Genomic DNA, 15,809 nt, shown 5'->3' with positions numbered 1-15,809 from the left:
GTAACATATTTAGTCTGGCCAGTGTAAAGGCCCACCTGAGTTTTGGAATGGTTAAGGTAGACAAATAAGGTGCCCGAAAATCAAAGTGGGAGGGGGGCAGATAAGCATACCAAGCACTAAATTTCTTAATATAGGCCAGATTATTCTGCTGCTCAATATCCTTCATGCGCTGATCAATAATGGTTTTTGCCTTGGGGAGACGCATTTTCAGATGCTGTGCTTGTAGGCCGCATGTAAGTAGTTTTTGGTGCACTACTTTGGACCACCGACTTCTATGAGCATCTCGTGCTACTAGAGGTAGTAGTCCGGATGGGTTTAAATTTAAGCGAAGCCAATAGTTGAATGTTCTTGTAGTAGGTGAAGGTATATTAGAGATAGGCTTCAAAAGAGAAATTAATGAAGGAAATCTTTGCTATTTGGGTTGCAGACGTCTGGAACCAGACTTGATATTCTTCTTACAGATTAAAGGAGAGCAGCAAAAATTGGGCACTGTTCATCACCCACACCTGTAATCCTAAGACCCAGAAAATGGGCTCAAGGTGTATAGTGGTTGACAGCTGGGTGGAAGATTTCTCAGAAGCCCCTTATAAGTTGCAGCAGGATAGAAATTAAAGTAATACACAAGCAGAATTAAAACAAAAAACAAAAACCAGAATCCCATTTGAGAGGCAGTGTGGTGTAGTGGTTAGGCTGAGTATTGGAGGTGCTTGAGAACAAAATGGGTTAACCCAGTGATTTCCAACCAGTATGCTGTAGCACTCCAGGGTGCCTTGAATGATGGTCAGAGGTGCCAGGGGCAACACTGGCCTCTGCCACTCTTACCTTCCCTGCTCTGATGCCCTCTCAAGTCTCTGCTTCCAAAAGGCCTGCACAGCTGTTAGTTGCAGCAGCCCTGGCTACAAGCTCCCTGGGTGAATAGTGCTTCTGGGTATGGCCAAGAGGTGCTTCCCAGGCCCCTGTGGGGCAGTGTGAGGAGGCACCTCTCTTTGGGGAGGGCAGCTCAGATACCAGGGGTGGCAGCAGTGCCTGCCCAGAGGACTCCCAGGGAGAGGGGAGAGGAGGGTGAGGAAACACTCCACAAAGGAGGGTGTTTGAAAAGGGGTGAGAGGCTGCCAGCTTGGCTGGCAAAGGGTGACATAACTGGGTTCCTGAGCCCCACAGGGGTGCCGCAGAAAGAATGTAGTTAGTCAAGGAAGCCGTGGACTCAAAAAAGTTGAAACCCCATGGGATAACCCCATGGCTCCTTGTAAGAAGGATGACAACACAACTTCAAAACATTCTCTCTTTTTCACTTCTTTCAGTACCATTGACTATGGTATCCTTCTGGAGCAGCTGTCCGAGTTAGGAGTAGGTGGAACTGCTTTATGGTGGTTCTGGTCTTACTTGCCTGGTTGTTTCCAGAGGGTGATGCTTGGGGAGTGTTCTTCAGCCCCGTGGAGCCTTCAGTACAATTTTATTCCTCATGCTGTTTAACATCTATATGAAACCACTGAGTGGGGTTATTCAGAGGTTTAGAGTATGTTGTCAGCAGTATGCTAATGACACACAGCTCTACTTCCACTTTACCTCTGCAGGTGAGACAGTGGATGTGCTGGATCATTGTCTTGCCTCAGTAATGGACTGGATGAGAGCCAACAAACTGAAACTCAGCCCAGATAAGACTGAAATAGCAGGTGGTTCACTAGACAGGATGGAAGGGAGGTTGCTTGCTCTTGATTGGGGTTACGCTCCCTCTGAAGGAGCAGGTACATAGCTTGGATCTATTGTTGTCTCTTGGCTCAGGTGACCTCAGTGGTGTAAAGTGCCTTCAATGAGCTTTGGCTAGTGGTCCAGCTGTGCCCCTATCTAGGCTGGGATAGCCTAACTTCTCTTTTCTATGCTCTGGTAACCTCTAGGCTGGATTGCTGCAACGCAATATACAGGGGGCTGCCTCTGAAGATGGTTTGGGAACTTCAGCTGGTGCAGAATTCAGTGGCTAGGTTGCTCACCAGGGCAAGATGATTTGAGCATATAATGCTAATCCCGGCCCAATTGAACTGGCTGCCAATTAGTTTTGGGGCCCAATTCGAAGTTTTGACCTATGAAGCCTGAAATGTGGTCCCTCTCCACATAGAAACCTACCTGGATCCTGAAATCATCCCCTGAGACCCTTCTTTGTGTGTCTTTTCCACAAGAGGTCCGGAGGACTGGCAACACAACAAGGGGCCTTTTCTGTGGTGGTTCCCCATTTGTGGAATGCTCTCCCCAGAAGGCTTGCCTGGCACCTTCCTTACATATCCGAGCACAATTCAAAGTGTTGGTGCTGACCTTTAAAGCCCTAAACAGCCTCGGCCCAGTATACCTGAAGGAGCATCTCCACTCCCATCGTTCTCCCCAGACGCTGAGGGCCTTCTGGTGGTTCCCTAGCTGCGAGAAGGAAAGCTACAGGGAACCAGGCAGAGGGCCTTCTCGGTAGTGGCGCCCGCCCTGTGGAACGCCCTCCCATCAGATGTCAAAGAGATAAACAACTACCTGACATTTAGAAGACATCTGAATGCAGCCCTATTCAGGGAAGTTTCTAATGTGTGACATTTTAATGTATTCTTAATCTCTGTTGGAGAGATGGGCCAGATGGGCGGGGTAGTAGTAATAATAATAATAATAATAATAATGATTAATAATAATTAATTATTATTATTATTATTATTATTATTATTATTAATCTGTAGGTGCCAGACAAAACAATTCCTCTTTCCCCATGCCTTTGGCTAATTAAATAATCTATGGCTATTTAAACTGTATTGGGTGGTGTTCTTGTTTTTGTTTGTTACTATGCTATGTATTTTTGTGTTTTTATATTTAAAACATTGTGATCCTCGAATGAAGGGCAGTATAAAAATTTAATCAATTTAACAAAGAAAGAAAGAAAGAAAGAAAGAAAGAAAGAAAGAAAGAAATAATGAGGTGTATGGATTGTTAGGCAGCGTTCAAAATTATCATGCATCTCTAACTAAGAAAGATCAGGTACTGAGAAAGGCTTCTGCCTGAGATTCTGGGCAGCTGCTGCCAGCCAGGGCTGGATGAACCAACTATGGTATATGGCAGCCCTACGTGGTCCTAGGAGACTCTGGTAATCAGTTCCAGTTCTCTTTTTTAAAAATCTCCTTTTGTGACTCGATCGAAATGTCCTGGCGCCACCCTCGGTGCCTGGCACCTCCACTTGCCTGGCTGCAATCAGCTGGTCTGTCGAGCACAGCGGTAGCAAAAGACCTTGCGCTACCCCCACCAAACGTCTGATTTGCCTGGCAGCATAAATGAATAAATAAATTGCTGCTAACCTGCAGACCCCCTGATTTGCCCAGCAGCAAGTTAAATAAACAAATCCCCTTTCCCCCCGCTGCCGGGTGAATCATGTTTTTTGTGCAGTAGTGCCATAGCAAAAGACGTGGCAAAATCAGCAGACCACCTTAATTCACCCAGCAGCATTTGGGGGGGGGGGTCTGCATGGCTGCCTGGTCTGGTAGCAGGGCAAAAGAAGAAGAAAAAATACATTTTGTTTTGGTGCCAGCAACCTAGGTCCCATGAGCCCCATGGCTCCTACCAGTCCTATCCCAGTTTCTAACACTGGTGTTAGGGGAGGTGTCGTATCTCTGGTGGGGAGCAAATTGTGCTTCTTCTAGGTCAGTTTCCCCACCTTTGGTCCCCACTCTGCACTCATCTCTCACCTGGGGCTCCTGGAAGCTGTCAGCTTATAGCAACAGCCACACCGTAGGAAATGGCTTCGACTGGCTGGCTAAACCAGGTGAGGGCAGCCGATGGGTCTGAAATCCTTGGTGAGTTAGGATCTTCCTGTGCACATGAAGACAGGCTCTGGAAGATTCAGTGGACAAAAAGACCAAGAGTGGCTCCAATGGTCAGGAAGGCAGTTTCTGCATGTGCGGTAGAGCAGGGGTCAGCAAACTTTTTCAGCAGGGGGCCAGTCCACTGTCCCTCAGTCCTTGTGGGGGCCGAACTATATTTTTTTGCGAGGGGGAATGAACGAATTCCTATGCCTCACAAATAACCCAGAGATGCATTTTAAATAAAAGCACACATTCTACTCATGTGAAAACACACTGATTCCTGGATCGTCTGTGGGCCAGATTTAGAAGGCAATTGGGCCGGATCCGGCCCCCAGGCCTTGGTTTGCCTACCTATGCTGTAGAGCAGTGGTTCTCAACCTGTGGGTCCCCAGATGTTGTTGGACTACAACTCCCATCATCCCTGAGCTCTGGCGATGCTTGCTGGGGCTGATGGGAGTTGTAGTTCAACAACATCTGGGGACCCACAGGTTGAGAAAGCTGTAGAGGGAAGTGAGGGGCAGATGGGGCTCACCAACCTGGGAAGGTAGCCCCACTAGGAGAAGGAAAACTCTGATTCTAAACTTCTGCTGCCTTGCAGGAGAAGATTGGGTGGTTGGGTGGAGCCTTGTATACCTCCTTCTGGCAATTCTGCAGCCAAGCTGGTGCCAAATGTATTGCTCTGCTTTCCTTTGGGCCACATCAGTGAGGCTGAGAGGGGTGTCTTGTCATCTGGGCAGCCCAAGACCTCCATACACACTGCCCAGGCTTGCACTCCAGGGAGGTCATTTCAGTGCTGCTAATGCAGAGGTTTGGTTTCATCCCCAAAGGCAGACTCTATCATCTTTCAAGACAGACAGTTGCAAACAATAATTATGGATGTGATTTTTTTTAAAAAAAACCATAATTTCTTCATAACTGATTTCTGTGTTGTTTTCTTCCTGCTTTTGCTTCCTTGTACTGAGGGTGCAGCTTGGCATACAGTTCCTGGCTATGTGGGTGAAGAGCTGCAGCTCAGTGAACTTGGCATGCAGTAGGTCTCGGTTTTAATCCCAGACATCTCCAGGAAGTGCTAGGAATGCCCTCTTTCTCAAGCCCCAGAGAGAACTGTTGCCAGTCTGTGTATACACTACTGAGCGGATGGGCCAAGGGTCTCACTCTGTGTTAGGCAGCTTCCAATGCTTTTTAGTTGACATGGCATTCACTGAAAGCAGTGGGTATCTAACTTAAAAGCTGATTTAATTCATTGGGACTTTGGAGCTGGTTTGCAGACTTAGTTTGGAGCACAATTGCTTAACTGAATCTCTGTACTAAGCATTCTCTGCAATGGGTGGTGTTATTGACAGATGGCTCTCTGGTCCAGCGGAGGATTCTGTCAGCAGCACTGCAGTGGGAAGCCATTTTTTTGCCTATTCCCTCTGTCCCCAGTCATGCTGTTCTGCCCTACCACCCATCTGCAGCAGATTTTGGAGGGTGCAGGGGCACGTGGACAAAATATCCCTGTGGTACTGACAGAACCCTCTATTGGGTCAACAAGCTGCCAGGACACTGTGAAGGACATTGCTATTGGATATGTGCTAAAAACTGCTTGGTTCCACCCTCCCAGCCTACCCCCACCAAGAATAGCATAAGAGAGAAAGGCGTTGCTAGGAGACGTACCTAAATCATAAATTGGGTGATTGCTTTATAGAGAAAAAATACCGTATTCTAATATTTGGGTTGCAAGTACAGTGCGTGTTTGTTTGTGTGTGAGAAAGAGAAAGGGAGGGAGGAAGAGAGAGAGAGAGAGAGAGAGAGAATCTCCTCCAGTGCCAAGTCTGTATGTTCATCATGTGGGGCAGGACACAAGAAGAACATTTTGGGCAATATGGAGCTTTTTCATTCTGTCCCACTCTTAACATGGCATACAGACCTGGCATTAGGGTAGGGTGGCCCAGCATGAAGCCGGTGGGGACTTTTTTGGTGGCCCTTGGCAACATTTGATGGCCCACTGCCCTCACACTGCCTTCCCAAAGCCTGGTTAGTGAGATGCTGGGCTTTGGGAAGGAGGCATGAGGGCTCTAGGACCGTGCCAGAGCCTCATGCCTCCTTCCCAAAGACTGCTGCCTCACTTACTCAGCTTTGGGAAGGCAACACAAGGGCTGGAGGGGCATCAAATATTGACCTCACTCCTGTCCCGCTCCACAAGACAGTTATTGTGGCCCACTTGGTATGAAAAGTTGGACAGCTCTATATTAGAGGAACCTTGGGTATATTTGTACCACAGCTTTAAAACACTGAGAACAACCTGTCATGGCTCGGTGCCAGCAACATCTGGACTTCTAACAGAACATAGTTAGGGAGCCACAACGTTCCTCAACTTTGGTGAATTGATTGCCTTACTCAGCACTGGGCAGCTTCCTAAGTTGATATGCTGATATTGATACTCTTTATTTTGGCTTGCCAAGAAAGCTAATATTTTCTCCTCCCCTCTTCTTCTTCTCTTCTCCCTTCCAGCTATCAAGGTGAGCTGTGTGGGTTCCTGTGGGGTCTCCAGCAAAATAAATGACACTGCGTGGACAGTGGAGGAGCAGTACTTCAATACAACCCTTTCAATGGCTGATAAAGGTATGATTGGGGGAGGAAACTCTGGATGTAGATGGGTCTGATTTTTGAAATGTTTGTGTGGCAGCAAGGACTTGTACCGTCCCCTGAAAAGGTATCTGACTCTTTTCTTGGTAGCTGGTGAAAGTCAAAGCACAGCTATGCATAAGTCTCTAACTCTGCCTTTGGAGTGTCAGACTAGGACCTGGAAGACCTGGGTGCAAATCCCCACTTGGCCATGAGGTTCGCTGGGTGACCGTGGGCCAGTCACTACCTCTCAGCCTCATCTACCTCACAGGGTTGTTGTGAGGATTAAATGAGGAGGGGGGAAACCAGTAAGGCCAGCTTTGAGCTCCTTGGAGAAAAGAGGGGAGAGGGTTGGATATGCAATGGGTCAATCGGTAACTACAGTCTGATTTCCCCCCACCCCGGTTTTATGAGGCCATTGTGCTTCTCCCCTTATATTGAGTCAAACCATTGGCCCTTCCACATTTTATTAGAAGATGCTATAAAACCAGGTGTCTGCTTGGCGGGGGGGAAGAGCTTAACAAGTGGAAAATGCTCTTCTTGCCTTTCCCCTTCTAGTTGCCACCTGCCTTGCATCTTGCAGGGCACCCTGAATACAGCATTGACAGGTGACCTTGGTTTGCAGGTGTGTTGGGAATGGGAGCGGACGGGTCCCAAACCATGCGGGATTTTACAGCAGGTGCAAGGATCATATGGCCCTCCAGATGTTGCTGATCTACGACTCCTGTCATCCCTGGCCACTGACCATGCTTGCTGGAGCTGATGTGAGTTGTAGTTCAACAAACTCTTGGAAGGCCAGAGGTTCCCCACACCTCCTTTAGAGATGAGCATCAGAACCTTGGGAGTGGAAACAGACTGGAAGCCGGAGGTACTATTGAGCATTGGCAAGGTTCTGTATTTAAGAGGGTCTTCCTCTGGTGCCCATGAATCTCTTGAGTCCCCCACTCCCCTGTGTCCTCTTGGTCATGAGTGATAGCCCTTGAGGTGTTTCACTTGCAGCCAGTCTCCACCTACTATCCACTTGGTGGTGAGTATTGCTTTTTAACTTCACAGTACCGGCACCTTTTTCTTCCAAATGTTAAAAGTGTAGCACTTGCTGTAACAGCTTCGTGGTGAAAACTGACACATTTTCTTCTTTTTTTAAAGCACTGGTTTTGAGGGGCATTACCTCTCCACCACCACACTTGAAAAGTGCACTTTCTTTTTTACATTATTATTATTATTATTATTATTATTATTATTATTATTATTATTATTATTATTATTATTTTATTTATACCCCACCCTTCCCGGTTTAAAAATCGGGCTCAGGGCGGCTAACAGCAACTATAAAACATTGATTAAAATGTGACTTAAAAACAGCATAAAATACAATGTAAAATGCAGCATCAATATCAATAAAATTCAAAAATTAAGGGGTCATTTTTTTTTTTGGAGGGGGGACCCAGGCAGTAGACATCAAATGATCACCAGGGCTAACTGGCTGAGTTGGTCCTACTAGGGCTAGCAAGGAGACCAGGGAAGAATGTGGGGTCCCAGAAAGGGTTTCTTCATAGAAGAGAAAAGGGAATAGAGGACCAGGCTAATTCAAATTGAAGGCCAGGTGGAATAGCTCTGTCTTACAGGAAGGAGATCAAGTCCTGAGCTGAAGGAGGAAGCTGGGAGAGTGACACCCTTTCCCACCTTCCTCTTTCGGTTCTATATGCTTTTCAAGGCTCAGATTAATTCCACCGAATATACAGCTCTTAACAAGAACTCTTGGAAAAAGCAAAACGTTTGTGTGCTTTAAATTTAAAAGTCCTTATTATACTGTGCTTTAATGCTGTAACCTGTGCTGGGACCTTAGGATGAAGGGTGGGTAATCAGAATAATCATTTGTCTCTTGCTAGTTCAGAGGAGCAGAGAGAAAGGTGGCTGGGCTGGAGGTGCCTACAGAACTTTCCCAAACCCTCAAGTGGACCTTGGAGGGTTGGTGGCCCCTGCTGTACTGACTCTAGGTCCCCTGCTACCTTCAAGGGCAGCCCCATGTACAATGTAAGGCAGTATCATATTAAACAGAACCAGTGTGCTCCCAGCAATAATGCAAGTTCTCCTTCTTGCATACATCCTGTCCCTCAGAAGGAAGGGCATTTAACTAGTACCAAAAAATCGCTTTTCTGTGCACAATGGCTTCCTCCCTGGTGGGAACAGCATCTTTCTTTGGGGGCTGCCTCCTCTTGAAAAGAGCCCCAGCCCACCTGAAAGATTCCTGTTAATGAGCCACTTGGCATAGATCAATGGTGTAAGGTGGATGGGGGGACCTGGCCACATTCCAGAGACACTCTAGGGTTGAATGAGCGGCGCCTTCCACTGGCTGGCAAACAGGTTGCAAAGGGCACAGATTAATTTTGAGCATCGAAACTAGTCGGTGAAAAACAGCAGCAGCCACTGCTGCACAGTGGTGCTTTGTTAGTAAATGTACACTGGAGGGGAGGGGAAGGGTGTGTAAGAGGAGAGGAATTTCAAATGACGCACTGAAAAAAATGGGAAATGTGGCCAAAGGGAGCAGCCAGACTCGCTTGGCAACTTCTGCTTGACTGTGGACTTTGAAGCAAGGTGAGGGGAAGCTACTTGTTCACCCTGAGCCCCAAGTGTTGCTCTATCTTCGATCCTCAAGCCCAACAAGGCGGTGTTCCTTTGCTGCTACAGATGGCCTTGGGATCTTGCTTAGAGCCCTGTTTGTGTGTGTGTGTGTGTGTGAGAGAGAGAGAGAGAACAAACTTCAGGTTGTTGCTTTCAGTAGGAGGTTCCTCTTCTGCCTTTAAATGCCCAGAGCAAAACGGAAAAAAACAGCTGAAGATTTCATCCCTCCAAGTGTTTTGGCAAGTTCTGCAGCAGACGGGTATTCTAGTCTGAATCTGGATTGCTGGGCTCTGACTCTTTAAAGGGCACTGGCTCTTGAGAGGCTATAGGGCATCTTTCTGCTGATAATTTGTCAGCATGCTGCCTCTGAACGTGGGGTTCTACCTGGCTGTTGTTTGCCAAAAGCTATTGATTAGACCTGGCTATTGTTTGCCAAAAGCTATTGATTAGACATCTCGTCTATGGATTTGTCTAACTCCCTTTGGAAGCCACCTGTGTCCGTCACACCTTGTGACACCTAGTTCCTCTATAAATTGCTTGTTGCATGAAGCGATTTATTTTGCCTTCCCTGAATTTACCTGGTCTTTAGGTTTTCATTAGGTAATCTCCAAGTGCTAGTATTATAGCGAAAAACAGCCTCTGTGGCCACTGTCTTCTGGTTTTGTAGGGAAAACATGCCGTGGTGCTCACAAACTACTAGATAATTCGGAGCGTTGTTGCTTACAAGAGGAGGTAAATTTAGATGAATCTGTAGGTGGTTTATCTTAACCAGGCTTAGTGGTTACATTAGAGGGAGTTGATGGCACTTTGCTCTAAACCACTGAGCCTCTTGGGCTTGATGATTGGAAAGTCAGTGGTTCAAATCCCCGCAACAAGGGGAGCTCCTGTTGCTCTGTCCCAGCTTCTGCCAATCTAGCAGTTTGAAAGCACATCAGTGCAAGTAGATAAATAGGTACCACTGTGGTGGGAAGGTAAACAGCATTTCTATGTACTCTGGCTTCCGTCACAGAGTCCTGTTGCACCAGAAGTGGTTTAGTTATGCAGGCCGCATGACCTGGAAAGCTGTCTGTGGACAAATGGCAGCTCCCTCAGCCTGAAGCAAGATGAGCACTGCATCCCATAGCTGCCTTTGACTGGACTTAAGCGTCCAGGAGTCCTTTACCTTTTTTCTTTTTCTTTTAACCTTTAATGGTTACATTAGTCCTATCTTTACTGCAGTTCTGCTAATTGACATCAGGACCTGGGTGGGAGCCCAGATCAGTGTTAACCAGGCATAGGCAAACTCGGCCCTCCAGATGTTTTGGGACTACAACTCCCATGATCCCTAGCTAACAGGACCGGTAGTCAGGGATGATGGGAAATGTAGTCCCAAAACATCTGGAGGGCCGAGTTTGCCTATGCCTGGTGTTAACCATTGTTAACTTGATGGAACAAGTAGCCAGGGATAACTAGCCAGTTAGGCAAACAGAGGGAATTGAATATGTGAGCAAGGGGAAAGTATGTGCAATCACGTGACCCTCTTAAACACAATTAAGACACATCCCTAGCACAGCCTCATTTGCAAGGCTAAAGGAACCTTTGGCCCTCTAGATGTTGATGGGCTATAGCTCCCATGATCCCTAAAAATTGGCCACAATGGCTGGAAATGATGGGAAATGGAGTCCCAGTACTGTACTAGTTTTATTGGAAAGCAATGCAGTTGATGGGTCCCAGAGATGCAAAGACTGCATAGACTGCTGTAGGTGTAATTGTTCTTTTTAACATTTTAAATGTGGTTTTTATTATATGGTTTTATGTTTTATTTGAGATATACAGTGGTACCTCTACTTACGATGCGGGTGGCGCTGTGGGTTAAAGCCTCAGCGCCTAGGACTTGCCAATCGAAAGGTCGGCGGTTCGAATCCCCGCGGCGGGGTGCGCTCCCGTCGTTTGGTCCCAGCGCCTGCCAACCTAGCAGTTCGAAAGCACTCCTGGGTGCAAGTAGATAAATAGGGACTGCTTACTAGCGGGAAGGTAAACGGCGTTCCGTGTGCTGCGCTGGCTCGCCAGATGCAGCTTGTCACGCTGGCCACGTGACCCGGAAGTGTCTGCGGACAGCGCTGGCTCCCGGCCTCTAGAGTGAGATGAGCGCACAACCCTAGAGTCTGGCAAGACTGGCCCGTACGGGCAGGGGTACCTTTACTTTACCCTTTTTACCTTTACTTACGTGCCCCTCTTGTTATGTATCCTTCAGGATACGCACATGGCAAACCCAGAAGTACCTATTTATCTACTTGCACTTTGACGTTCTTTCGAACTGCTAGGTGGGCAGGAGCTGAGACTGAACAACGGGAGCTCACCCCGTCATGGGGATTTGAACCGCTGACCTTCTGATCGGCAAGCCCTATTTCCTCCCCTGCCCTCATCCACCCCTCCCCAATGCACAAGTGGCCACCCTCCAAGGGATTGTTCCTCAACCCTTAACTTTAGTTTTTGGGGACTGCACCGCTGGTTATTCTTTAATTTTCTTAAAAAGGTTGCTGTTTTCTTCCGTATTTTGGGGGGTTTTTTTAACGCTTGGTAATTTTGTGTTTTTGTGGTGAGTTGTTTTTAGTTGCTTTTGAAGCTGCTCTAGTTGCTTTTGATGTGTAGGGTCTAAAAATATTGTTTTTATTTTATGAAAAGTACTACCTTTGATGATGCGGTTGTAATCCTTTCTGGGTGGTTATGAGGATGCTGGTACTTATTGCTACTAATACTGATAATGATCATACATAATAACAGCAATAATTTTTAAAAAGAGAATGGAATTGATTACCAGAGTCTCCTAGGATCATGGGGGAGCTGCCACATACCAGTAGTTGGTTCATCCAACCCTGACTGGCAGCAGCTCTCAGGCAGAAGCCTTTCTCAGTACCTGATCTTTCTTTGTTAAAAATGCCATGGGCTGAACCTTCTGCCGCTGAGCTCTGGTCCCGGACTGTTCTCAAACTTTATTTTATTTACTTATTTCATTTTTTCATTTTTCATATTTACTTATTTCATTTTTCATTTTTTACTACTACTGTACTTGATTGCAAGACAAAAACAAAAGAACCTCAAAGCTGTTTACAAAAAAACAAGAAAACCAGTTTTGTTGATTTTTTTTTTTAAACCAACTCAGTTCGAAACAAGAAAATTTAAACTTGCAAAAATGGTTAAACCAGATTAAAATACAGGTCAGCGTTCTACATGTCTGGGTAAAGGTAAGGGTAAAGGGACCTCTGACCCGTTAGGTCTAGTCGTGGCCGACTCTGGGGTTGCGGTGCTCATCTCGCTTTATTGGCCGAGGGAGCCGGCGTACAGCTTCTGGATCATGTAGCCAGCATGACTAAGCCGCTTCTGGTGAACCAGAGCAGCGCACGGAAACGGCGTTTCCCTTCCCGCCGGAGCGGTACCTATTTATCTACTTGCGCTTTGACATGCTTTTGAACTGCCAGGTTGGCAGGAGCAGGGACCGATGAACAGGAGCTCACCCCATTGCGGGGATTCGAACTGCCGACCTTCTGACCGGCAAGTCCTAGGCTCTGTGGTTTAACTCACAGCGCCACCCACATCCCATATCTGTCTGGGTAAGCTTGCCTAAACAGAAATGTTTCTAGCAGGCACTGAAAAGCGTATGGTGGAAGTCTATGCTTGATGTAAATAGGCAGGGAGTTCCAAAGTGCAGGTGCTGCCACACTAATAATAATAATAATAATAATAATAATAATAATAATAATTTATTTATTATTTATAGCCCGCCCATCCGGCTGGGCTCCCCAGCCACTCTAAAAGATTGATTTCCTAAAATGTGGAATGAGTGTTACATGGCACCTGCCTGCTCTGCAGAATGGAGCAGTTGGAGAGGCCTTTATGGGGTAAGGTGATTTTTCAGGTAAACTGGTCCCAAGTTAATGGAAACTTGATAATTCTGGGCCCACTGGACCTCCTTAGTTCCTGTAAAACATTTCACAGAGTCTTTGGGGAAGCAACACTGACCCACTGGCTGTGTAGTCTGTCTGCACTCCAGAAAGCAAGCCAAAAAGGGCTCTTCCTTCTTCCCTGCCTTCAGACAGCAAGCTGAAGCCACATGTGCAGATAGAAGCCTGGCTATGTCTACCCCTCTGTGTCTAAATTCCCATCCTTCCTCTGACATCACCTCCATTTGCAACCAGGTGGAGTTGTTCGTGCGTCACATAAACCTCTCAACAGCAGCTTACTACATGCGCAAGAGCTGAGTCACCAGACGGACTCAGACCACAGAGGTCCATCAGCAGACCTTCTCGGAGGTCCAGAGAGGCCTGTGCCACTTCCAGCTTTCAATGCCCCTGGCCATTAAAAAAAAAGAAAGTATTGATGACTCACGGGGGTGGGGGGGAAGAATGCATGTCTCTTGCATGTCTTCTTGCTGAAATTTGGAGCTTTAAGCTGAAAGAGTGCATCACGTTTGGGCTGATGTGTATAAATATATAACAAATGTCTAAACTTGTGACTCTGGCCCAAAGGCCCTCCTGGCTCTCCCTACCTCACTCCCACCTCCTCTAATTGGCACCTGGATCTAGAACCGGATGCAGGCCTGACCCAACAGGTGGTTCTTGGTTTCTTGTACAAACAGGTGGGTTTTCACATGTGAAACTGGGTAGAAGTCTCCCTCCCTCCCTCGTGTCAAAAGTAAGATTCGCTGGGTTGGTAGCAGAGGGAGTTTTGTATTGGAGCTGTTTGCTCCACACACAGCTATCCCTTTTGACTTTGCTGCATCGTCATTTGTGCCAAGTTTCTTTGTGTGTGTGTGTGTGTGTGTACCTAATGACACACACCATACACTACCAAATTGCTTTCCAGTAAGGTTGTATGCTTGTTAGTTCAACTAAGCCTTTGGTTTATTCACTCGTGGAATGGAGAATGTAAGACCGCTTCTTTTCAACCCTTGATTCTGTCAAGCCACTATCCTCAAAGAACCCTGAGAACCATAGTTCTGAAAGTTGTCAAGAGACCCCTATTCACCTCACCATTGTTCCCCCCCCCCTGGAAAAAACGGTAGGGGAACTCACCACAAAGTTGCTTGGTTAGTTTATTGTGGGGCCAGTCACAGTGCCACCCCCCTCCCTGGGCAGCGGCTAAATGTAAGATATGAATAATAAACTCAAGCAGACAATGGTTTGGATTAGAAACGGCCACAACTTACTGATTATTAATGTAAGTGGATTTTTGGCTTTGGGAGTATATCCATTCCGGCCCTCAGCCCCATACAAAAAAATAATTATTACAGTAGTGCCTCGCAAGATGAAATTAATTCGTTCCGCGAGTCTCTTCGTCTAGCGGTTTTTTCGTCCTGCGAAGCAACCCTATTAGCGGATTAGCGCTATTAGCGGTTTAGCGGCTATTAGCGGCTATTAAAGGCTTAAGGGATTAGCGGATTAGCTGCTAAAAGGCTATTAGCAGCTTAGTGCCTTAGAAAAAGGGGGTGGGAAGCGGGAAAAAATCGCAAGAATCGCAAGACATTTTCGTCTTGCGAAGCAAGCCCATAGAGAAATTCGTCCTGCGAAGCGCATTGAAAAATGGAAAACCCTTTCGTCTAGCGGGTTTTCCGTCTTGCGAGGCATTCGTCTTGCGGGGCACCACTGTATTTAATTTTTTAAAGGTAAGGGGAAAAGGTTACCTCAAGTTTAAAAATAAATAAATTGCACCTTTCAGAGGTACAATTTCAAGATAGGTCATCACACTCAGTCCCTCTTCCCAAGGAACTGTGGGAACTTTAGCTCTGTGGTGCAGATACAGAGTCTACAGTCAATTCTTGGGACCCTTAATGAGCTATACTTCCCAGGATTCTTTAGGGAAGCCATGACTGTGTAAGTGATACAGGAGTGTCGCAGTGGATACGACCAGCTTGCTTTTGCTTCAAATGATAAGCTTTCTATCTCATTCTCCTTTTCCACCTTCAGATGCAGAGGCCAAAACAGGTTTGAATATATGCAGTCTTAACTGGTTAGTGCACAGATGACTAGTGAATAGGAAGACTGGAAGCTGCCTTATACTGAGTCAGACCATTGGTCCATAAAGCTCAGTATTGTCTTCATTGACTGGAAGGAGCTCTCCAGGGTTTCAGACAGAGGACATTCTCAGCCCTACTATAACCATGTAAATATATGGTAAAGGATTAAGCAGTGGTTCCCCAATGCAAGTTTGGGTTAAAAGTAGGTCCTGGGGCTGAAATAGTTGGGAGAAGCCTGCCCTGTACTGAGCTAGAAGGAACATAATAAACTGCTTTGTTCCCAAGTGGGTGTTCCAAGCCCCTTGACTATTGCTCCACGGAATGCAGCTCTTCTTCCCCAGTAGACAGGATCTGGCCACTCTTGGCTCCTTGCAGCTCCCAAACAGCCTCCCTCACAGAAAATGATGAAGTTACCTTTGCTGCTCATGTTTCGAGTGTCTCTTCTCCTCTGAAACCAGATCGCCTCCTCCAAAGCATCCAACCTGTGCCTTGTTATTATATTCTAGAGAACAATTCAGCAGTGTGGCCAGTGAGGCAGGTAGCAGCCACCTGGATGGGATGGGAAAGGCGCAGAGATATGCTTGCATTCAAAGCCCTGGAAACTTGGCCTCTATCCCACAGACTTATCTGCACCTCAGAGGGGAGAGGGCGAAGGAGGTAGTTCTAGGGGAGAGGGTTCTTGCTTATATAAGGGTCTTGCTTATATTTCTTGCTTATATTTCGACCTTCAGGGTGGAAAGCGGCCAGATATTTCTATTGCCATTTCA

At 46.7% G+C, this 15,809-nt stretch overlaps 1 protein-coding gene across 2 annotated transcripts in view; it reads left to right on the top strand.

Annotated features, from left to right (window-relative positions):
* Positions 1–15,809, top strand: part of ARRDC1 (arrestin domain containing 1) — a 53,861-nt gene that overhangs the window by 20,245 nt on the left and 17,807 nt on the right. For both annotated transcript variants that reach the window (XM_083423122.1, XM_083423121.1), the window contains exon 2: positions 6,315–6,425. In XM_083423122.1, coding sequence (XP_083279248.1) covers positions 6,315–6,425 — 111 coding nt within the window. The remainder of the gene's footprint in view (positions 1–6,314; positions 6,426–15,809) is intronic.

Source organism: Podarcis tiliguerta, assembly GCF_965153285.1.
Source record: "Podarcis tiliguerta genome assembly, chromosome: Z".
Lineage (NCBI taxonomy): Eukaryota > Metazoa > Chordata > Lepidosauria > Squamata > Lacertidae > Podarcis > Podarcis tiliguerta.
Note: the sequence above shows the minus strand (reverse complement) of the source record. Positions and strands in the feature narration are given on the sequence as shown.